The sequence below is a fragment of the Molothrus aeneus genome, chromosome 10 (assembly GCF_037042795.1).
Source record: "Molothrus aeneus isolate 106 chromosome 10, BPBGC_Maene_1.0, whole genome shotgun sequence".
NCBI classification, from domain to species: Eukaryota; Metazoa; Chordata; class Aves; order Passeriformes; family Icteridae; genus Molothrus; species Molothrus aeneus.
Genome location: NC_089655.1, coordinates 10,926,222 through 10,950,892, shown reverse-complemented (window position 1 = coordinate 10,950,892; position 24,671 = coordinate 10,926,222). Strand labels below are relative to the sequence as shown.

At 38.7% G+C, this 24,671-nt stretch overlaps 1 protein-coding gene across 1 annotated transcript; it reads right to left on the bottom strand.

Moving 5' to 3' along the window:
- Positions 1–1,606: 1,606 nt before the first annotated feature.
- Positions 1,607–23,587, bottom strand: GRK7 (G protein-coupled receptor kinase 7). The gene is made up of 4 exons (XM_066556325.1): positions 20,863–23,587; positions 19,689–20,126; positions 7,666–7,937; positions 1,607–3,483 (listed from the first exon to the last, which is right to left on the bottom strand). The coding sequence occupies exons 1-4, from the start codon at positions 21,610–21,612 to the stop codon at positions 3,141–3,143; spliced, it is 1,803 nt and encodes a 600-aa protein (XP_066412422.1). The 5' UTR covers positions 21,613–23,587; the 3' UTR covers positions 1,607–3,140.
- Between the last annotated feature and the right edge of the window lie 1,084 nt (positions 23,588–24,671).

The window sequence follows — 24,671 nt, the reverse complement described above, 5'->3', positions numbered from 1 at the left end:
CCATGTAACTTGTCACAAATGGCATTTAATGCAATAGAGTTCACAATTTTTTAGTTTTTTAGATTATATTAGCACTCAAATGCATCTTGTCTGCTGGAAAATGAGGCAGCCAAGTGGGACACCATAACATTGGCAAAGCAGGAAAAAGGGAGACAGCTAGAAAAAAAATGCAGTTTCAAATTACATAATTTCCTTTTGCCACAACAACTCAAGTAATCCACAACCACATGGCTATTTTCCTCCCCCAGTCATCCCTCATTTTCTATCATAAACATCCAGTGACCAGGTCACTACTTTTGACTTGGGCCCTGCTCTTGCAACACTTGCATATTCATTTAAATTTACTCACACAAGTAGCATCTTTGGTTGCAGTAAGACAATTCATTGAACATGTAAATCTTTTGGGATTGCTGGCTTTTTGTCAAGGTGAAGCAGGCTGTTAAAAGAACTTTGCTCCTGAAAGTTTAACAAGGAACTTTACAGTATCAGGAAGAAGAAAAGAACAAAGTATTTCACAGATTCTTTAAAAAAAAGTGAAAATAATTTTTAAAATACTCACTGAAAGTGCTAATGGGAATACAGAAATAATTGCCCTGCCTCCTTTCCAAGGTGCAAAAAGAAGTTGTCCATGTTGTGAAAAGTGAATTTAGAAAATTAAAATGAATATTTCAAACTAACACATTCTTCTCTGTCATACACTGTGCCAAACTGTGCATTATCAGACTTCTGATGTGTTAATCTGAATGATTCATGAAACACTTAACATTATGGATCTCACTGATGCACATCCTGCTAGGATTAGTGACACCACAACATTTCTAAAACTAAATAACCCAATGTTATGCCCACATGGTGTCCTGAATTCACAGATCTCAGTATTGCAACACATTTTGAAAAATGCAGCCTTGCAGCACCCACTATCACTGGGAATTTGTGATTCTAACAAGACATTAAATTCTGGTTCTGTCTGTACATAACCTCTTTCCAAATGGCAACTTAAAACTCAGGTATGCACTGGAAAACCTATGGCCATTTCACAGGATGGTTCTGCTTTATGGTTCTGGAGGACTTTTGAAACAGCTTTTCTATGGATTTGAGGTATATCAATTCAGGACAAAGGTTTGATGCCACTGGCACTAACATGTCTCTCCTAGCTGTAATCAGGTGGTGGTTGTGGGTTTTGTGTCGCTTTGTGTTTTGTGGGCTTTTTAAAATGCATGTAATAACAAAGTTTTCTGTCTTGGCTTCTTAAATATACTACTCTAGTATATTTACCACCACTGTAAGAGCTTTCTACAGGTGGGAGCAATGAGAAATAAAATCAATGGATGTCAATAGTGGAAGCACTCTTGTAAATCCATGCCAGGACGACATCACCCTTCTCTCAACCTCCTCTGCTTTTCACCATCTTTCAGGATCATCCTTCTCAATTAAAAAACCAGAATTCACCTTATATTGTTTTAAATTATTTGACAGAAAGTCTCCATTCAAAAGGCAGACAATTTTGTACTCATAATTCATGAACAGAATTACCCACTAATCCTAAGTAAAACTGTTCTTGATTTTTCACTTCAATATTAAGTATATAAAGCACCGGAAAAGCAAATTTAAAAGGAAAAAAGAGCAACTCTTTTTCTATTCAGAATAACACAAAGTATTACTTAGCTGTGACTAAAACAGTTACAGTATTTAAAACTTAAGAGTTTGGGATGTGCTGTTAGGTTATAAATAAACACCAATGCTCTGTGCTCCACATGACAGACCTGAGTACAGAAGACATTGTATATACAGGTTTCCTCCTCTGAAACAGACACGTGAGTCAATACCAGTGTCTAGCCAAAAGAAGTCCTTGAGTTCAGTAGGAAGCTTGCTGTATGAAAAACAGAAAATGGGGCATTTGCAGCCTCCAGGACTCCAAGGAATGAAGTAGCTTCCACTTCCACTTTAGTCAATGGAAATTATGGTTGGATAGATGACAGTGACCAGCATGTGCAGGGTCAGTTTTAAAGTTGTGCAAAGAACAACTGCCTATTTTCTTATCACAGAAAATCAGCAGGAGGCATCTCATGAGTAATACACTTCACCAGTAGCAAGTATTCATAGCAATATTCCCAAGTAATTCAATTTAGGTTGTCATAAAATTGAAAAATAAAAACACTTCAAAATTTGCATGAGAATCAATAAACATTTGAAGATAGTTTCAACTTGCATACATCACTTTTTCACCATTACATCACTTAACAGTATAATGCATTTTGTAACTTGAATTAAAATCTACATTACACTGAAATAAATGTATTGTAAAAATAAATTACAAATTGCTTTGCTCTATATGTAGCTTAATTTATCACCAAAATACAGAAAAAAGAAATCAGGAAATTTGATAAAAGTTTAAAATTGCCAAAAAAAGGTGTATTTACTTGTAAATATATTTTCTTTGCATATAGTATTATCACTTATAAGAATACACTTAATAATAATAAATAAATGCTTTATTCCATTAAATTGGTGCCATCTTATCTTCACTCCATTAAAATCACTTTTGCAAAGAGTTTGATCCCGTTGTTCTTATTTCCAAGTGATATGTAGAGCTTTCTTTATATCTTATGACAATTTGAACACATTACAATAAACCACCCAAAACCTGACAGAATTTAACAGACAGACTGGCTAGCCAGTAAGATCCCAAGTTTGACAGGGTATATGAGCTCCACTGTCCGAGATTACCTGAAAATTAAAAAATCCTTCCTGAAAACTGTGGAATAAAGAGGAAATGTTAGTAGAAATAACAAGAAAAAAGAAAGAAAACCAATGAATCATTGTATTCAAAGCAGTAACAGTCATTTTCAAAAGCTTTTGCCTCTTCACTCTATCACTGCTTTCTGTATTTCCGAATTTCTATTCTAAGCTTCTTGGAGAAATATGGTTCTTCATTTGATTCATATCCAATAACACATAAATATCTCCTTTCTTAGAGCAAAGGAAAATAATACAGTCTATTCAGCTGGTGGTCCTACATAGCCTGTCAATGTCACATTACACTGGCTGGCTCTTCTCAAACAGGTGTACTGAGTTTCTGAAACAGAGTCAGAATATGGAAAGTTCTGAGGTGGCTTCTACTCTTTTTGGTAATGATATAATTACAACAACAAACAAACTCCTGACTTAGCTTCTCCTCCATTTGCATAACCTCCAGAAACGACTCTGTTGGGGTCGTTCAGTTCGTCAAACAGTCCCGTCTCGATGATTTCCTCCTGCCAGGGTATGGGGACAGCACCTGTCGCAAACTTTTTGAAGAACTTCTTGTCTTTGTCATCAAACTCAATTCCTCGTATTTCAGAGAAGTCAGCAATGTCTGCAACATCTTTGGCATAGACAACTGATGGATCTGGCACAAATGGAGGGTCAACAAGGTTCGCCTCTAACCTGTGGAAATTTATCGTTTTGAAGAAGCTGTGTTTTCTTGGGTCATCGTCTTCATTCCTGCAATAAAGCAAAAGTTTGTCCATCAGTGTGTTTTGCTCTCAGAGAGAACAGGGGTATCTGTGTTTTGTACATGACAGTACTTTAGATATATATATATATATATATATATATATATATATATATATATATATGTCATGCAACACAATTCCTTTTTTCCTAACCAAGGAATGCTGCATTGTACAACATAAGCCAAGCAGCTAAAAACATTCTGATGCCATTACTGCACCACTCAGGGTAGATCAGCCCGGGGAGGAGTTGCAGGGCTGCATCTGGGACACCCCACCCAAAGCTACACTTCCACCAGAACTGAACCTACAGCAGGGAGGGGAGGGGGAGTATTGGATCTGCTATTCCACAAGGGAAGTTCAATGACTGGCTCTGTATCTATGGGATAAGAGTATCTGTACTAGAGGGTAAGAATATGTATTAAACTCTAGAATGGGGTATATTGGGTTAATACATCTACAGACTGACTCTGAGCAGCAATAGTCTGAATAGGAAGCTGGTGACAAATGACAATTCTCATTTTATCTTAATTCAAAGCATCTACACATTTATATCCTAAAACTCAGTTATGTCACTCAAATAAACAATCCCACTTACAGTGACAATTCATTCAAAGTAACTACTCTTATAAATTAAGAAAGATTTTTTTAGGCAAGAGATTCACAGATGATGACATTAACAAAAGTATGTGTGCCACTGTCACAAACATAATCCTTTATTAATATAGTTAAAATCCAATAATAAAAACAAGAAAGGACTAAATAATTGTAAATGCTTAAGTTAAATAAATCTTACAAAAAAACAACTGCAGACCTCAGGGAGAACTTCAGCTATAAAAGAACTAGTGAATTGTTTCACTGCAGACCTGTAGAGAGACTTGTAGGATATTTTCTGGTGATAAAAATCATCTGAGCCTCAAACGTGTGCTTGCTGAAACATGACCAAAGACCACAGCTTCTGAACCGTGCCTATAGTGTCAAGGCATGCAAAGTCTGAATTTGGAGTTCTAGAGAAAGGAGGAGCAGAGAGGAGCCCTGTCTTTTCCCACCTATGCATTCTTTGTTTAACATATTTATGGATGCACTGCTCTTGAAAACAGTAATATAGGAAAATCAAATTTGTCTGCGTTTTGGGCTCAGAAAATGATAGTTTCTAACACAGCTTTTTTCTTTTCCAACCTCCTTACAAAATCAAATTTAGCAAAGTGCAAGACCTCTTGTATTTCTAGACAATGTTCTATGAATAAAATGTAATGCAAACCTTTTGCAAGTGTTTTTATCTTTACAAATGTGCAGAAGCACCATACAGAAGCAGTAGATTTGTGTGATTATGGAAAAATCTTTATATTTTAAAATCTTAATTTCCATGCATGCAGAACAGCTCATCCACCTTGGCACCACTGCCTGTTCCTCATGCTGTCTGCTGTGCTTCTGGCCTGCCTTGGTGCTCCCTGGGCACAGCAGAGATGAAACCACCAGCTGTTCTTTTCAGCCCTTTGCTAGAAAATTGTTCCTTTGCACCTCTGCTGCTCAGTTCTTCTGAGCAAGCCACCACCAGCCACTACCCACTGTACACCACCATGAATAAGCAGGATGCCACAACTTGAAGAATGGTAGATGCTGCCATCCAGGCATCCTGGGAATGAGAAATATTATGTTTTCAACCCCAACGCACCATATGAACAAAATTATGAATGTACAGATTAAGGATCTTGATTTCTGCATATCCATAGGCTTGCAAAATCATCTCCTGCCTTACCTAGCCAGTGATAACCAAGTACTTGAGAAGCCTGAAATTATTTATTTATATTCACTGTTAGCCTGACATGCATTTCAACTGCTGTTCAAATTAACTGGTGTCCTGGGACACTGGTAAGCCAGGAGAGGTGACTGGGCAGAGGCACTCACAAAAGCCTCCCTTTATTTTGCTTTTCCTTTCTGTAACATAAACCAAAAAGCACTAGAAACTGGTGGAGGCTGCAAAATGGATTGCTGCAGTGTTCCTTGTCCTGAAACCATAAAAAGTTAAAAAATGTAAAGCTACATGAATGCCATCTACTGGAACTGAGACATCTTCCAACCAGCTGGAGAGGAACTTGAGCTCATCCTCTGTGAACTGCATTTTTACATAACTTTAATAGGAAGAGCAAATGAACTTGGTCAATTTTGTATTCTTCAATTTAAAAAAAAATTAAAATCACTTTACAGGTTCAGGATTTGAGATATTAATCTCAAAAAGTTTGAGTGGAGGAAAGGGGTTACATCTTTCCTGAGTTAGCTAGTGAAATCACATCTTCAGTAGAAGAGCAGAGTGTTTTAAAAGGTCAGGTGTACAAAATAAAGCTGTCTTTGAGCAGCTTTAACTTATGCAACAGGCAGTGCTGTGGATAACCCAAGCTCTTGTTGTCCTTAGGAGAATTACAGTGCTAATCTTTACATAACACACAGCTGTCCTGAATAGTATCACTCTGTTTAAGAGGTTCATGCATGCTTTTATTCTGTATCATGCCCAGGGTATACATCCTATTTACTTCGCCTTCTCCAAGTATGGCACATCAGAGGAAGGGTATCTTAAACAGCAGAAAATTAAAGATACTATGTGCATTAACCCTTCTGTGTGCATTTCTCATTTTGCTGAGAAGTTATGGAACAAAAAGCAGACAGAAAGACTGTAAATTATTCCTCTGGAAAAGGCAATGTGGTTGCAGTAAGTCAATAGTCTGTAATTGGTTTTGTTTTAGACTTGTTGAATGAACTCAACCAAAGTCACTCACAATTTCTAAGTTTCATTTTCCCCTACTCTGAAATTTGTTTACTTCACAAAGTGCTGTAAGACCAAATGTCTGCAAAGTATGCTGACTTTAAGTTAGAGTGATCTGAATGTTTTTGTGTTAAATTTACTTTTAAAGTAAGCTTTTAAAACATACTAAAACAATATAGATTTTGTATTAAACATACTCCATATGCTGAAAATAACTTTTTTCTGCTGCCTTGCACAGTTGCTGGGAAAATTCATGGGGCACAAGAGTAGCTGTCCTCATTTAGCAACAGAATATTAGGAATATGTGTATTAATGATCTATTATCTTTCATTAGATTTAATTCTTTTAGAGAAATGTTTGCCTAACATTTTGAAAAACTGTTTCACGTTGCTATGAAATATAAATTCAGAAGACTATGTCTGCTTTCTCAGTGAGATACTTTGTCTATTCCACCTTTAGACTGGAAAAGCACCTGATACATACATCTCTATTTACAGATTATTCAAATCATGGTATATTCTAAAGATAGATATTATTGGTTTCCTATTAATTTTTCACATTTTTATTATATTTCTTTAATTTGTCTATATTGCAAATGTAGATCTGCAATCTGTCTAAATAGAAATGCACTAAATTATTTTTACACACACACAAGCACATATCAGAGGGATCAGAGCTATTACAAGTTAAATGTTACAAGGTTTAGCTTTGCAATTCTCTTCTTATTGAACGGTTCCTTCAAACTGCTAAGTCATAGACAAATCCACTAGTATTCATCAACCCAAAGCCACCTCGGAAGTGCCCAGAAATGTTTTGCTTTATAGGAATTTGTGCCAAATATTCTTTTTCTCCCTGGGATGAGTCAGGATGACCAGAACTTCTACAACATTTTTTAAAAGCACTTGAGCAAAACAGAGGGGTTAAGGTCTCTTCAGTTAGAAGCCAATGATGCAGCCTTGCAAATTAGATATCTGCAGGGAAGAGAATCCACATTGCAGATCTGGATTTCTGCCCACATCATTCCAGTAAGCACTACAGCCTAATATCTGCATTCAGTCTGCACTAGCAGGGATGCAGGTGCCCACTGGAATATCCTTTTATCTTTAGGAAAGAATGCATAAGAAAAACTCTTTTGACCCTTTCTCCCAAAACTATATAGAGTCTAACACAGAAAATAACAAGAAGGCAACTTCTATGAGTCATTTGGAGTGAGGATAGATGATCACACTATTGCAACAATATTCCTTTTTTCCATATTATCTTCAATACTTTCCACCTCTTTCTTCCTAGAACTGAAAAGGAAAATTCATTACTCTGTAGAAAGTGAAGTTCTAAGCTATTTTGTGCAATGAGTGAAATAACTAGATTGTTTGCAGCTTTAATTTCCCTTGCACTGAGATTGAGAAGGCATACCTGCTTCCCAAACGCTCCTCTTTCTTCTTCGCCAAAAACAGCTTGCAAATATCCTTCGCTTCCTCTGTAAAGCTGGCATGTTCAAATTTCACCTCATCTTCCAGAGTTCTTCTTCTAACCTCATCCTTATTGACCTTTTCTTTGAAATCCTTGAATGGTGTTCTCCCAGCAACCATCTCATAAATAGTGCAGCCCATAGCAAACCAGTCCACGGGATAGCTGTAGTCCTCTTCCTTCAGGATTTCAGGAGCCATGTAGCCATTTGTCCCAGCCTATGGCAAACACACAAACAGATTCACTTTACAATGTCAGGAGTGAAATGCATACAGTTAAACAGACTAGTCTATAATTCCTCCGAAATATTAGTAATTCTACTGATATATTTTGTATCTAGAAACCCTGACCTTTTTTTTAATCTAGAATTGGTAAGGTATAACTTTTTTAGGACATGGACCATATCTCTCTTTAAACACCTTGGCACATAAGATAACTGTCTTAAAGATGCTTTTCAAAGTTGAAATGTCAATGCAATTTCTACCTAAAAATGGTTTAATTTCAAATTCATGCTTGCTTTCTTCCTCCATTTTATTTTTTTTCATTGAAGATATTCTTAGTTTTGTTGTGTAAACACAAGTAGCAATCAACTTGATAAGATTTTAATAAATACAAAACCCAGGCAAAACAGTCACTGATTGCCACTCTGTGCAATGGTTATGTAATTGGTCCAACACAGGGCTCTGCTGCCAGTGAGAAAATTCTCATCAAGCCAGTAGCTGAGCTGCAATGAGGAAGTTCTCAGCTTCCTCCCTCTTGGTTTCTGGATAAATGTTCTACCACCAAGGGCCAAGGAAAACTCTTAAAAACCACTCTAAGAGTAAACGTATGGAAATTATAATTAATAAATTACACACATTTAAGTGAAGGAACAAGTTCATACTTCCCAACTAAAAAAAGATGCCTGAATAAAGACTATTCATAGCACAAATGGCCCCTTCTCTGAGAGAAGAAATGGCCACTCTTTGAGAGGGACAGGTGCCTGCTTTCTTCCCAGCCGGCCCTGCCACCTTCCCTTGGGGGACAGACTGCAGGGACTGAAATAGCTCCTGCTGCCTCTGGCCCCAGGGAGCTGATTCACCTGGCAGGGAAGTGGGGGGGATCAGCTCTCTCTGCTCTCTGCTGCACTGTTACATGACTGAGGATGTGGGATTTCAATCACAACATCAATCACAGCATTTCCTCAGCTGAACTCACATTTAATGCTGTGTCTCATGCTCTATATGATGTATTTACCAGATGCAGCTAACAGTGATAACCACGCCAGAATTTGCTTGAACCTCTCATATAGTTTTTAAATACTGGGACTGATGTATTACCAGTATAACAATTTAAAATAAATAACTGTGTCTATGCAAATTCCCACTAAAGCTTACTCAAGATGGTCATTATTACTGCTATCAGAATACAATCAGTGACAGAGATTCACTCCAAAGCAAAACAGTTAGAAAAAGGTAAAGCTAACCTCATTTGGACAAATTGTATTTATAAAAAGTACAGCTCAACAGATGAATTTTATTTTATGGGGTTGGATAACCCCTCTGATTTTTGCAAATTTAGGCACAGTACTTCCAAGTCAGGTCTCCCCATAAACTTCAGCTTGTGTCAATACACATTATGACATATAATGTCTCTACTGTAAACAATGTGTGCAAAAGGGAATATCTTAGCATCAATTAAAACATAAGCCTAAGAGACAGAAAATTAAATCCACTTTATTTTCTCTCCTTGTAGTTTGGGGTTTTGTTTTGCTTTTAAGGATATAGAGCAAAATCCTCCATATGACTGAAAAGCAGAAATGAGATGAGAAGAACAAAAGTATCAGTCAGGTTGAAAGCAAAAGGAAAGGTTAAAAGTGAACATTTGCCTCTCTCACTAAAGCCACAGAAGTACAGAGGAGCAGCACAGGCGCTGCAGCTGCTGGCATCATCCCACAGGCAATTTGCACTGCTTACAATGGGTTTCTCTAACCAAAATATTGAGAGATACCCTGACAGTACTACATTTTTAGGTATGATTGCTGCTCTGTTCAGAGAAGGGGACAAATGCTCAAACACAGACCACAGACCCCAGATCCATCTGGCCTCAGAAAACCTAGAAGGGAGCGGAGAGGTTGAAAGTAGTAGAGAAATTTTGATACAAATGCTTGCACACAGAGCTCACTGTGGATTAGTAAACACAGCTCTAAATAGGTTTCTGGAACTCTTTTTTCTTTGCTTTTTTTTTCTCCTTCTGGGAAGCAATAAACATTCTTATTTTTACTGAGATGAAGCTGGGGCACTAATGCCTTGAAGAACTATTGAGTTATGTTATTATCAAAATGTGCCCTGACAGCACAATATGGTCATTTTGATAAGAGATTACTTTGCTGCAACTTAGCATCATCACTCAGAACCTGGATACATCTGACATGGAAAAGTCAGAAATCTACTGTCACAGATGTGTCTCAAGGCAGCTCCTTTCAGACTCTTTCCTTCCACTTGCATTTTCTCTTCCACAGCTGTTTTTTTCAAAAGAAGTAATTGCCAAGTAAGTTCAGTCTGTTCCATGGGCATTTTCAACACAGCCTCCAGCAGGACACACCATCTGGAAGAACACCCTGCTTTGACATGGTGCTTGTGTTTCTCAAGAACAGAGAAAGCAAGGCCATCACCACAGACCACAAAGACAGCACAACCACAACTTAACAGAAAACAGAATGGACCAACAACAGCCTCCCTTCAGGCTAAAGTGATGGGTGAGCTTAAATGTAAACAAGAGCTAAACTTCCACACTCTAAATTAGTAGCTCTGGAATCTTGAGCTGTTACTGGGCTGATCCAGCTCCATCTGAGGAAGTCTAGAAACATATCATTCCTCTGATATGCCAAACCATTTCAATTCAGAATTTAATGAGCTGGTTTTTTCATAGAATATCATCCAAACTCGAATCTAAAACCAACACTCTCCCAACCCTGAAGCTGTCCTTCTATTCACAATGAAGGAATGGGCTAAGAAGCAGGAATCCAAACCAGATCTTATAAGATTTGAGATTTTTAAAAAACACTAAAACGTGACAATTTTATAGCAGAAGCAAACACATTTCACAAGTGAACAGGGATTTTTAAGGGGGAAGAAAAACAATAAGGAAGGAGAAATACATAAAACTCTATTCTTAACAAAACAGGACTTTGAAGAGAGGAAGAAAAGAGCTTAAATTTTAGTCATTTCCACCTATTTCTCTACATATGTAGTTTTGGCAAAACGATTTGCGAAGAAAGATGCTAAAGCCTTTAGCATTTGCTGTATTAGAGAACACAAAAAAGGAATTATTCAGCACCTGGAAGAACATAGATCCTTCAAATGAAGATTTATTTCTATCTTTGGAGAGTAGGCAGCATTAGAGGGAAGGTAATACCTAACATCCTTACACTAATCATTATGGAGAACAAGATGTAAAAATCAGATCATCTTTCCAGGAACAGAGATCCCAGGGCAACAGGAAAGGCAGCCTCTGTGACCTCAGGAGAGGTTTATCTGAGGAGGTAAAACAGAAGTTTTGTGAAGGGAGTTATTAAACTGTACAACTCTCACTAGCAGTGAAATCTGAGCAATAAAAATAATATATTAGGTGGAAAACTTATCCACTGATTCCAGAAGCAAAAGTGAATGAAAGTGAATTACTCTTGGCAGGTGTGGAGTAAATAAGTATACTGTAAACTATATTCTACTGCAAAAATGAAAAAAAAAAAAGAACAGAAAGCAAAGAAATTAAAAGCTACCACAAAAGATAAATGCATTATTTTTTGAAGGGGTCTATTTCCCACAGGCTGGTATTGAGTATTTAATTCAGTTAGAATTATCTGGCCATGCCTCAGAACGGATCTCTCCAAGTATGGGATACTGGTATGTCTATCATACAAAAAGTCAGTAGGTTTGTATAATTTTGCAGATGTTTTCATTCTGTACAATTGATAACTGAATTCAGAAGCTGTATATTAAACAAAACCCACTTTTTCTTACTAGATCTTACTTTATGTGGACAAATTTCACTCTTTTAATGGAAACAGAGGAAATTAAAAACCCATACTCAAAGTTAATTCCTTTATTGTCAACTCTACGCTATTAGGATATTCACTGGGTTTTGACTGAGACCAAGCACATTATTCTCTTCCTAGTAACACAAGGAACCATTTGAATATATGTGTTAACTAATCAAGTGATCTTACAGAGACTCAAACACATGATATTACACCTTCACTGACCTGGAAACATCTAATAAAAATATCACAAAGACAAAGACTGTTATCCCAACTTTTTACTGAAGACAGAATTCTTATGCCATTGTAGAGACACAGAACTTTTAAAAGCCTAGTCAATACAACACTAGCTATTTTTTGCTTGCACTCCATCTAATATTGCCTTTTGTGATAAGCAGGACAGTTTACTTGCATATGCTGCCTGAATTATAAAAAGAGTCAATAAATTTAAGTCAATTAAATTTTAATTGATTTGCTTTTGAAAAAGGTTCACAGATCTACTTTCCCTTTATTTCACTACCTTGAGAACAACCCAGACAATTTTTCAGTAATCCTCTAAAATGTAATGAGCAAATGCTGCCCTTGGCTACATTAGCAAAGAAGTTCCGTTGAGTGGAATTATTGCTTTGAGAGTGATTTGACAGGGCATAGTAGAAATGACTCATCTGAAAGTATACAAATGTTTCTTTTGTGAAATGCGATCCTGCATAAATTTTTCAAAGGTCACATAATTATAATCTTTTAGTAATTCAAGATGTGATGCTGAGAAGCACTAAGTGCACTCAGACCCCAGTGCAGTGCAGGGGCACCTGGCACAGCAGAGCTCGGAGCAGAACCAGGCCCGCAGTGCAGCAGCTCACACGCCCCTCTGACAGGGGACAGCCCCTTCCACAGTGCCCTGTGCCAGCTTCCAGCAGGTGCAGGCAGCAAAGACACAACTCTGGAGCTTTCAGCAGCACAGAAACAGGCAAATGGGGAGAAATGGGATTTAGGATTTAGATCTTGCTACCTTTTCCCACAGATCTCTGCAAAACAAACTCAATTGATATAACAAACCAAACAGTAAAGCAAATCAGAATGTCTATCTTTTGTTTGCCATGGCACAAGAACTGTTGAACAGAGGAAAAAAAACAAGCTGAGTTTAGCTCTATCAGCTGTTTCCTGGGGCTCGGTCCTTCCTTCCTCCAAGGGGTGCCACTGCCGGCTTTGTTCTCTTGTCCAGCTGTTCCTCCACTCCTTCAGCAATGGCCTTAATAGACCCTGCAGGAATGCAGGAACAGACCACAGAAATCTCTTCCCTGCACACAAGCTAACAGGCCCTAGATTCACACTGATCTGCCTCTGTCACTCACTTCACCACGTTCATTCTTCTCCCAAGTCACTGTGAGGAGGAACAGAGCGTAATTTAAATGAGTTACGCAGAATTGCAGTTCCTCCAGTTTCTCACCACATGTTCACACAATAACAAGAAACTAGCTGACCCAATTAATAGGCAACTATTTTTTTTTAAAGAAGATAAAATTAAATCTAAATAGGGCAAAAGGCACTCGGAAAAGTGACACAGAATAAAGATCCTTATGCAGATTGTTAATGCTTAGTAGAAGGAGGGATCTTTTGGTGGGATGGCCCATCATGAATTGTTGGGCTACTGATTCAAGAGAACACAAGGAGAACTCTTCAGAGTAGCAGGAGAAGACAATGAGAAAGACAGCATTGGAGCTTAGGAGCTCCAATCCCATGTTTGATCTTGAATCTTACATAAGCATATGAATCCCACATGCTTATGTAAGATTCAAGATCAAACTTTTTTTGATTTTCACATAAGAAGATAATTTTCATAGGGAAAGTTGTGTGCTTTAAAAAAAGCCCCCACAGGCAAAAACACAAAAGGTACAAACCTGATTTTTGCTATATTAGAAAAAAAAAAGAAAAAATGGCCCTGGGTTGAAAGTCACTAACTGGAATAGTAAAAAAATCCAGCATTGGTTTTTAATCTTTTAAGTTTGGTCATCAGTAATCACTGAAATGAAGGAAGGTGCACAACAAAAGAGAAAGCCATTCTGTGCAGGAGGGACTGCTCCCTGTGTGCTCCTCCTTGGGAAGAGAAATAGACACAGGTACAACATGGTTTCAGCTTAGATTCATGCTGTATGGAAGTCAAAGGGCTTGACAAAGGACAATCCAGTAACTAGGCACGAATCCTAACTTTGGATTCTAGAGCAGCTCCCCACTTTCTTCTTGCAGGGTCTCACGTAAAGCTTTGCTTTAGATCCCGACTGGAGAGAGAACCTGCTTACACTCCCGCCTCAGTGATGTGTCATCAGAAGACATGAGAAGGCATTCACAGACGGAAGCAGTCAGACATTATAGGATGGAGCATTTAGGACAAACAAAACACTTGGCCAATCCCCACTTTGCTACAACCTCCCATCAGGGAGTTGTAAAAAACAGTGAGGTCCCCCTGAGCCTCCTCTCTGCAGTTCCCTCAGCTGCTCCTCACCAGATTCGTGCTCCAGACCCTTGCCAGCTCCACTGCCTCTCTCTGGACACACTCCAGCACCTCAGTGTCTTTCTGGTAGTGAGAAGCCCAAAACTGAATACAGGATTCAAGGTGCAGCCTCACCAGTGCCGAGCACAGGGAACAGTCACTGCCCGGTCCTGCTGGCCACAGGCCAGGATGTCACTGACCACTGCCCACCTGGGCATACCCTGGCTCATGTTTAGCCAGCTGTTCACCAACACCCCTCTCTCCCCACCGGGCAGCTTTCCAGCCACTCTTCCCCAAGCCTGTAGTCTGCAGGGGGTTGCTGTGACCCAGGTGCAGGACCTGCTGCTTTGCCTCACTGAACCTTGTGGAAGTGCCATCAGCCCATCACCCCAGCCTGTCCAGATCCCCCTGCAGAGCCTTCCTGCCCTCCAGCAGATCCACATTCCCACCCAACTTGGTGCTGTCTGCGAACTCCTGACAGTGCACTTGCTCTCCTTGTCCAGATCATCAGTGAAGACATAAAGCAGGGCTGGTGCCAGGACTGAGCTCTGGGGAGCCCCACCAGTGACCAGGTGCCAGCTGGACGTAATTCCATTCCCCACCTGTCTCTGGGTCTGGCCACCCAGCCCATTTTCACCCAGCAAAGAGAGCACCTGTGCAAGCCAGGAGCAGCCACGCTCTCCAGGAGATGCTGGAGCAAACAGTGACACAGGCTTTACTACAGTCCAGACAGACACATCCACAGCCACCTCCTCATCCACAGAGCAGGTCACCCTGTCATGGCAGGAGATGAGGCTGCTCAAGCAGGACCTGCCTTTCCTAAACCTACACTGGCTGGGTGTGATCCCCTGGTTGTCCTGTATGTGCTGCATGCCCACACTCAGGATGATTTACTCCAGGATCTTCTCTGGTACAAGGTCAGTCTGACAGGCTGGTAGTTTCCTGGATGCTCCTTCAGCCCTTTGTGTGGATGGGCATCACATTTGCTAAATCCAGCCATCTGGGACTTCCTTGGTTCTCTGGGACTGCTGGGGAAGTCATGATGGGAAGTGACTTGGTGAGCACTTCTGCCTGCTCCCTCAGGACCCTGCGTGGATCCCAACTGGACCCACAGACTCTGTGGGTAAGGCTGAGTTCTGTCAAGTACATTTCAGGGATTAAAAAAATCTGAAACACCTGGCATGACAACACACCTCATAAGAACTGTGATTATCAACATTTTTAAGAACAGAGTTCTGCTGTTAAAAACATCATCAATTTTACATGTCACACTTCAAAATGTATAAGAAAAACAGCTGCAAGTTCCTCTAATTCTGAGCAAATGAAGAGCTGTCATTTTTCAAAGAGCAAAGGAAGAAGAAATTTTTACAGAATCTTATCCAATAAGAATGCCATGTGATATTGAACAAAGGTCAACTGTAGAATAGCTTGCTGAGTTATTTTTTATTTCACAAGTCTAAATCCTCCTCCTGCTTTTCAGCTGCCTGGAAATTAAACTGTTAGTTTCAGGAACATCTAAATAGATTTCCTTGTGTTTTCCTAAGAAATAGAATCTTATAATAAACAAACATACAGGAGGGCAAAAGGACATTTTGAGTAAGATTTTAACCAAAACAAGTTTTTCCTATAAAAATATTATGATGTCCTTCAAATTTATAAAACATAGCACAGGAAAACTGCGAAGAAGCCCGAAACCTCTGAAGATATGAATGCACTTTTATAAATACTACAAAAATATGTTTATGTTATTTTTCACAGTTATTATGTCAATATTTAAGCTCTCTGGCTCGCACATGCATCTGCACAAAAGTTCTTCACAATTTACATGCAACAGTTGCTTTTCACAAAAGCCATACCCAGTAAGGGCAGAAAATTCTTCCCTAAATAAACAGCAAATACACACTAACTTCTGGAAAAATGGAATTAACTGGGGATGGAAGCTCCTCATTTCATATGCAAAAAAGCCCTAGTGCTAGAATCAATCTAGAACATAACAGACAGAACTCTTTGCCTGTGTAAAAGCCATCTTTGCAGGCTCTCAGTTTCTCCTTGTTGTCTCTTTCAATTATGTAAGACAGAGAAAATAACAATATTTAAAAAGCCATAATTTTAAGATACAAACTAGTTCCTGCAGGATCTGATCAACACATCAGATCAGATGCAACAGGCACATTTATAGGAAGTCATAATGACATTTAAAGTCCTGAATAGTTTTATTACCACTGGAGTTTGTTTCTGTTTCCAGCAATGTCAGTAAGAGCTCTGCCTGACTAAATGTGCACAGCCACATTTCCTGGTAGATTGCACAGGTGCATGTAGCTATCATGAGAGGATCCCTTATAATCCATGTATGTTTAATGAAGGAAAATTACATTGCAAGTAGCTTTAAAATGTTTTCTACTTTTATTTTCAAGACTGTTATTATTCAAACTTGTGTATTTTAATTTTTTTCCTGTGATTTCTTCTTTCTAGGGGCAACTGGCACTTCACAAAGTCAAATCAGCAACTTAGTAAAATTAAATTATTACTGTATCAATTACTTACAACTACAGTATAAGTTTGAAGCACATTCACACAGAAAGCTGGATGTTTCTCCTTGCTGCTTTAGCAATTGAAAAGAGAGGGAGGAAACTAAGGCTAGGTATCCAACTCTTTCAAGATATTTGTAAGGAGCACTGTTTCTGAAAGCAAGGTATTTTTATTTTTAATAGTTATGACCAATTGGTATGGAGCACACAGGTGCCTTCAAAAGGAATGTATGTAACAGCAGTACTTAAAGGATATCAAGGCTACTTCTTCAATTACATAAGTACTGAATCATCAGTTGCACAATGCTTTTCTGAAGCATAAACACACTTTATTTTTTATTAAGACCATGTTGAAGTTATCCATCTAAAATTCAAAAAACCTTTCTACCCACAAAGAACACTTTTTTGGCTGATGAACAGTACATAAACATTATAATTTTGTAGAAACCCTCAATGAAAACTTGGAAAATGTCTAAAACAGGAACTCATTAACAAGCTTATTACTTGTGCCATGTGATAACATAATCACCTAATAAGATTTACAAAAGGGATTAATGGATCCTCCAGCTGATGTATGGGTGATGTGCATTTATTCATACATGACAAGACAGGATTTTTTTCTGCTTTGAAAGCAGAACAAATTTAATCTTTAACGGTTTATACAGCTATGAGAGTGCAGAAAACTTTCAGAATTCATCAAAATAGTGTATTTTTTGCAATCTTTAATGAAATGAATGCACAGATAAATCCATATATTATATACTATAGATCAGTAGCAATATCCCTTAATTAGTGACTGAAAATTGTAAACTTTAAATTGTCAGTTCAAGCCATCATCCAAAATCTAGAAACAGCTTTATGATATTAGGCACTTAGATATCAGTACAATACAGATTTGGCCTGGAAGGAATATATATTCTGCTTAGGTTTATAAAAATGCCCTTACAAAACTGTGTCCACAAAACGGTGCAACTGATTAAATTTCATTTGGTAAACATGTCTTGGAGCCATACATTCTTTGGGTGAAAAATGAAAAGGTGATATGTATAGGTTTGGTTAAGTGATAACAATTTGGCAGTCATACTCAAACAGCATGTTATGATGTAATTTTTCAGATAATTTTAATTCAGAATGTAACTACAATTAGTAAACAAAAATTAATTTAACAGTACCATTTTTCTTTTATTACAGGAGTACATGGTGAAGCTTAATGTAAGTTTTGTAAATGTGTTCTTTGGTCTTCCTGTGTATGACATGAGTATAAATAATAATAATATCCATCTCTCATACAGCAAAATGCAAAAAAAAAGGGAATTATTAATTTAACTCATTTACAGTTATGATGCACACATACACACAAAAAATCTTCTTCCTTCTCCTATTTCAATATAATGTATGAATAAAACTGCCTTTAACTGAAATTCCCTACAAAACATTAATCATGTAGCACATTATTAATTGCAGTTTTTGCTCTAATAAAAGCAACCATATAAAAACTTCTAAAAACAACAAAAGAAAAGGCACTACAATTTGATGGCTGTCATAGAAGGAGGAACCACCACCTTGTCCAATATTGCTTTGAGATTCTACCCTAATACCAACAGAAGTGGTTACATATTGCTAAATACACTCTTTAATTTTGAGGTTTTTTCCTTCTGCCAAACCCCAGGTATTTACAAGTATGAAAAATTGCCCTTTGACAAAACAATTTGTTCTGATCCCAGTAACTGCATGCCTCTTGCAAAGCCCAATCACGTTTATACCTTTGGGTTCGCTGATGCAAATGCCATCTCTACAAACAAAACAACATTCTCATTTCACATAAGCTCTACTGAAAAACCTGCCTTAGCTTCCACAGAAGCTGTATTTTTGTATCCAAAACACCATGCCGTTTAATTTTAAAATTATTTACTATTTATACATACAGCAATTTCTACATTTTCTTTTGACCAGAACTGAAACCACTCATAGTACAAACTTCTTCAATTGCCAGGGAAAGAAAAGATCCTTCAAAATTACTGAATTTAACAACATCAAAAGATGTGTGCCCAAACATGATGTAGAAGGCCATCGGTGGGTCCTCTCTTCTACTGAATTTCTAATGTGAACTTGGGGAGTTTAACATAGACCAGTTTATAACGTGGCTTCCATTTCTTAATTTTCCTTGTGTATTTCAAACACATTCTCTCATTATACACATCTTTAAGCTCCAGATACCTTGAGAGAAATATGTCTTTTTCACAATTAAGCTATCTGAATACATATTCCTTGTGTAAATCTCCTGACATTATTACATACCCAGGTTAGTTTGGGATGACCAGAGACACAGCTGAAGTGCTGCACAATCTAATTCCCACAAAATCTATTTGGTCATCCATGTTTTTCTTCCTACACATGTAGACATGCACGGACATTTACAAACTGTCAAGTCTGCTAACTGTTTCAGGAATTAATTTGTGGGGGGAAGGAAGGCTGGAAATAACTTATCATGCAGCGCCACACACACCTGCAATAAAATCAGTAGCATCACTTAAGAGTAATGTGTAAGAAATTATATTCTCCTAGAAGCAAAAGCAGAATACAGAGGAGCCAGATCTTTGACTGCTGCTCATTAAACAATTGATTAAAGCCCTGACTATGCAGTATTCCATAAGGCACAAAGCATCTGCCTCTCTAAAGTCATTGGTTCAAGAACTTAAGAGAAAAAGGTCAAATAGATTCTACTGTTTCTGTGCAAAAGAAATTATTTTACCACATGCAGCAGCTAAAGAGTTAATAAACCAAATCTTCTTAGGACCTGTCTCTCAGAATGAAATTACTACATTTGGTCTTCAGCATAGAATCAGTTCCAGGGAATTAAGTCTTGGTCTCATAAGGCATTAGAAATAGAATGGCTGCACTTCACACTGCCAATGTTTTAAGAATCTGTACTCACCCTCTGGGTGATGCTCTTTCCTTCTTTGACTTGCACTGCCAATCCAAGATCAGACAGTCTGCAATTCCCATTATCATCCAGGAGGACATTCTCTGGTTTCATATCCCGGTACACAATTTTGATGGAATGGAGATGCAGAATCCCACAGGTGATCTGAGCTGAGTAAAAGATGATCCTTTTCATTTCCAAACCCCTTTCTCCCACATTGTAGATGTGATACTTCAGATCCCCTCCATTCATGAGGCTCATAACAAGACACAGATGGGTTTTGGTCTCATAGGCATAAGCTAGTGTGACTATGAAAGGGCTGTTGACCTTCTCCAGGATCTCTTTCTCCAGCAGTGCCATCTTCTCTCCACTTTTCTTTTTCAACCTTTTTTTATCCAGTTTCTTGCAGGCATACATCTTGCCAGTATTTTTGACCTGGATGGCACAAACCTAGAGAAGATGCACGTGGAAAGGTAATGAAGGAATTTTACACAGAGAGTGGAATATTAAGGGTAGTGACAGGCAGGAACTGGGGAATCACTGATGCCCATCAGTAGCTGCTGATGCTAACTTCTATGAAGAATATATTAGCATAGAAAACAAGAAAAAACAAGCGCACAATCAGTTCTGTTCTGGACCAGTAGTTTATCGTGGCCCTGAGGCAAAGTTCTTGAGGATGCCACTAGTAGGCATGTATTAGCAAATAAAAGGAACAAGAACAAAAATATGTAACCATGAGAATAAGCAGCATATACAGATTGCATCTGTAGAGTTAAACTCTCTTGACTCTCAAAAAACTTCCATACTGTAGTTTGGGAACAGATCCTGATGTGTGCTTTTCCCTAAACTGCAGCTAGGACTTATCTGGGAGCGTGTGAGATAACACAGGCTAAGATGATGTCAAGGAGCAGACTTAGTTCATTACATGAACATTCATGCAAGTTTTTGTAAAGAAGCCTGCTTTTTTAACTAGCATAGATACAGAATATAAAAATCTTAAAGTAGCTTTTTACTAACAAGTGCCTCTATCACAATATAAATAACCCAGCCTGATTTCTGGAAAAGGGGCAATCTGAAGGGGCACATTTTACAAATCTTCATAGAGTGGCTTAATCCACTGCTCTTTGCAAACCCACCTGCTAGTCTTGAAAGGGGAGAGATGACTCACATCCTTAAAAACTCTTACCTCTCCAAAGCCACCTTTGCCCAGCACTCGGAACTCAGAGAAGTATTTATCAGTGACTGGTTGCTTCTCAAACACTTTCCATTGGATGAATTTGTCATAGAAGGGGCTGTTCTGGAAGTCCTGGAAAGGCTTGTCTTTAAAGAAGACTTTGGTTTCCTCCTTGGCCAGCTGCACGATGTTCTCATAGTCTTTTGCAGTAGCTGCTTTGCATTTGCTGACCAAGTCAGAGCTCATGAAAGACAGATAGTTTTTGGCGCCTTCCTTAAGAAAATTGGTAACAATATTCTCCATGCTACTGCTCTTGAGATTGTCCTCTGCCAACTCCCAGTTTGACACCTCATCCAGGAAGTCCCTAGCTATCAAATATTCTGGCACTGTCTCTAAGAAGTCTCTGAAGAATTTCTTGCCAATGGGCTGCTGCTCACAGATGCTGTCATAATCACCAGCAACGGACTCTCTATGCTCTTTGCAGTCCTCAATCTTGGGCAATGAGAGGCTCTTACGCCTCTTTTGCATTTCCTTGGTGTCTCCTTCTCCACTCTTCCTTGCCTGGAGGTAGGCAGTGTTGGCAATCAGGTTGTCGAGCCCCCCCATGTCACACATCTTGGCAAGCCCTTGGGGTGGCAGAGCCTGGTTCAGACAAAATGAGTAACTGGCCCAAGAGCTGTGCTGTAGCTGCACTGCACTTCTCCCTGCTAGTGGTGTGTGAGGGCTTCTGAAAAACACCAGGGAAACTAACTGCTTTTGCATTAAATACCTCTCAAGGATTTTCACTAAGTACCTTTAGGTACAGGCACCATTTGTGGAAAGTGACTGGTAAGAGGTTTCTCTGTAAGAAGCTTTGAGTTTGCTATGAATAGCTGAGGGATGACACCCCAGGCAAACCTTCCCACTGGCAGTACCAAACGCACGTGGTTCAGCTGGTGTTTTTCAGAATGGGCCCTGATAACCTTTCAATGTGCCAAGATTTCCTCTGCATGCACCGTCCCTGGCTACTGGGAACATGCAGAGATTCATGGCTGCAATGTACATGCACTCTCTCCAACTCAGGGGCACTTTGGCCACAGGCAGCAGGACAGGCCTGGATCTCTCCCGGTCGACATCAAACACCAGCAGACTAACAACTGGTTTTATGAAAAGCTTTTATCACAAATCTGCCATGCCTAAAAGACCTTGACATAAATGAACCACACAATTCAGTGCTTTGAGCATTCACACCTCCAAAGCTCAAGTTGTATTCAACATCAGTGACTGAGCCCCACAGACAGTTCATGCAAGCCCTGCTGCCTCGCGTGGCTCTGTCTGAGCAGATTACATGCAGAGGCTAAGAACTGCCACTGGTCTAAAAATAATGATCCTTATATATGAAACAACATGGCTCTGACTTCATCTCCTACCCACAGAAAAAAGAAAAACACTTCAAATGAACAGCCAAATCTTGCCAAGACACTTCCATATGTTGTTTTGGCCTCAGTTTATTTTCCCTGCTGAGCTTTATGACAGAAAGTGGTTGGATAAGAAGGTGGCAACAACATATAGCTGAGGTGACATCAACAAAGGAACAAAGCTGATTATAATCAAGTGAAGGCAAATTCCACCTGCACTTGCTGGCTGCCTACCAGGAGGCATTTTTTTCCCTTCAAAAGAATAAAAATTTTGTGTGGCACTCACTAGGCTAAGCTTCCTTCTGCTGTGGGGTCAGGTGGTTTGGGTGTTAAAACTTTCCTTAAATATAAGGAAAGTATTATGAGAACAAGAAAAGAAGTAACACTGGGGTCAAGCTGTGCTCTTGAGGTCAAGGTCAAGTGTCTTTTTCCTTTTTTCACAATCTTAATGCAAGCTGAAGAGCTGAATCACAAAAACCAAACATCAAGAGTAATAACAGGCACCTTTCAGACTCCCTATAATAAGTGCTAAGCCCTTCTTGGCTGCTTTTTGCCACTCTACAACCATGCAGTGTTTTGTTTTTACATGCTTAATCCTGTCCACACTGAATCCATTTGACATAAAACTCGTGCTTGCACTCTACAGAATTCCTGTGGAGGTGTGTTTTTCTTGGAGTGATGGAGAGGGCCATCCACTGCAAGCTGCTGTGTGTGCATGAGAACAGGGGGAATTGCAAGGAGACACCTGAAAGCCTGGCCAGTTCTGCCCAGGGTGGGAGGTTACGTAAAGGGCTCAACAGAGCAGCCACAGCGTGGGCAACACTGCAAGGAGCCAATGGGAGAAATGGAGAATTCTGCTTCTGCCTGTCCTGAAAATGGGGCCTGCAGCAACACATTCCTGTAATACCCTGGGTAGAGAAAGGCATGAAAGGAGGTAAAGCTTTAATGTCAACTTTTTTTTTTTTTTTTTTTAAATAAAGCTTTTAATTTCCTAAAATTCAGTAGAGTCTTTTTTATGTTTGGCCAGAATATCCACCACAGCTCAAAGAGCAGCAGGACAAATAGCTGGTAGCTGGGGCCCTAAGGCTGAACTCAAGCTCACTTCAGCTATTGGTATACTCATGCCTAAGCAAATCAAGAAAATTCCTAATGTTTATGGCACCTGCATAAGACAGACACATTTACAGCTCCAAAGACCATTCTATTCAATTAATTAGAATCTTTCCCAGTTTCTACGGAACATAAATTTTCCCTAAAATAACATAACTTCATTAAAAGCAAAATCAAACAATATGATCATTCAACATATACTCCTTACTCCAGTCACTTTTGAGATTTGCTTGCTGACTTATCCAAATCTGCTCAGCGTTTATTAAACACTGGAGAAAAGCAGATCAGCATTAATCTATTAGTTGACAACGGCTATTTAAGGTAGTGTTACCCACTCATAAAACAGTATGTTTGGGTGAGAAGCAAAAATGATTTATTTTTCATTACAAGAGGTGAACAATTGCAGAACTGAACACGGGGATGTACTGGGACATACTAACAACCATGCTAATCAGCCATACCAGGGTGTGCTTTGGAGAAGTTCTCTGGTGGAGAGCTCATAGAAAGACTAGGACTTAGGCTAATCACTAAATCACAGAGAAAATATGCAGGACTTAAAATTCATTGCCTTATGTTCTGGATGAACCTCAATTACTGGTCAACAAGATACTTAAAATATGCAAATAGATACACAAAAATATCAGCTGCTTTGATTTCAACATTAACTTTCCTACTACCTCATTTGTGTCAACACCCCTTTGAGCTGACACTTAGAAAAACTCTTCCACAACTGTAATTCTCAGCTACTCTTGCCATGCACGTGACATCAGCTAAAAGCAGGGTTTGGTACTTTCCACATTCACCTATAAAGCAAAGAAAAATGAATCAAGTCCTCTGATGGGACTAGATGGCATTACAGAGGTCAGGTGGTAGGTAAGATACAGTTTCACTGCGACAGCTAAAATTTATTTTCATGTCCACTCTGATTCCTTTTTTTAGCAAGAATTTTGGGAATACTTTTACACAAACAGAAATACTCCACAACAATGTAAATGCTAGAGGCACTTAATTACTACTGTTAATATATTTTACATTTGTTTTAAGACAGACATCATCTGGCATAGTAACAACTGATGTGATACAGTGTAACAGTGACTCAGGATTTTTTTATCTCAGTGTGTAATTAAACAAAAGCTACATTTAAAAAAATCACAACATCTTAAAAACCAAGATTACAATATTAAACAAAACCACAGTAAACTCTGCAATATGCTTGATAACACAGATATTGGAACTAGTTTATATAGTGAAGATAAACCTCTTTAAATGCACTTAGAATTAGATAGAAACACATCTACTGAGAAACATATTAAA

Bases quoted from the DNA above. Each gene is read 5' to 3' on its own strand.
- GRK7 (XM_066556325.1), bottom strand. From the start codon at position 21,612: ATGCAAAAGCAGTTAGTTTCCCTGGTGTTTTTCAGAAGCCCTCACACA. The intron at 20,127-20,862 runs GTAAGAGTTTTT...CATCTTCTCTAG, and splicing joins GCAAAGGTGGCTTTGGAGAG to GTTTGTGCCATCCAGGTCAA. The intron at 3,484-7,665 runs GTATGCCTTCTC...GCTTTATTGCAG, and splicing joins GAGGAGCGTTTGGGAAGCAG to GAATGAAGACGATGACCCAA.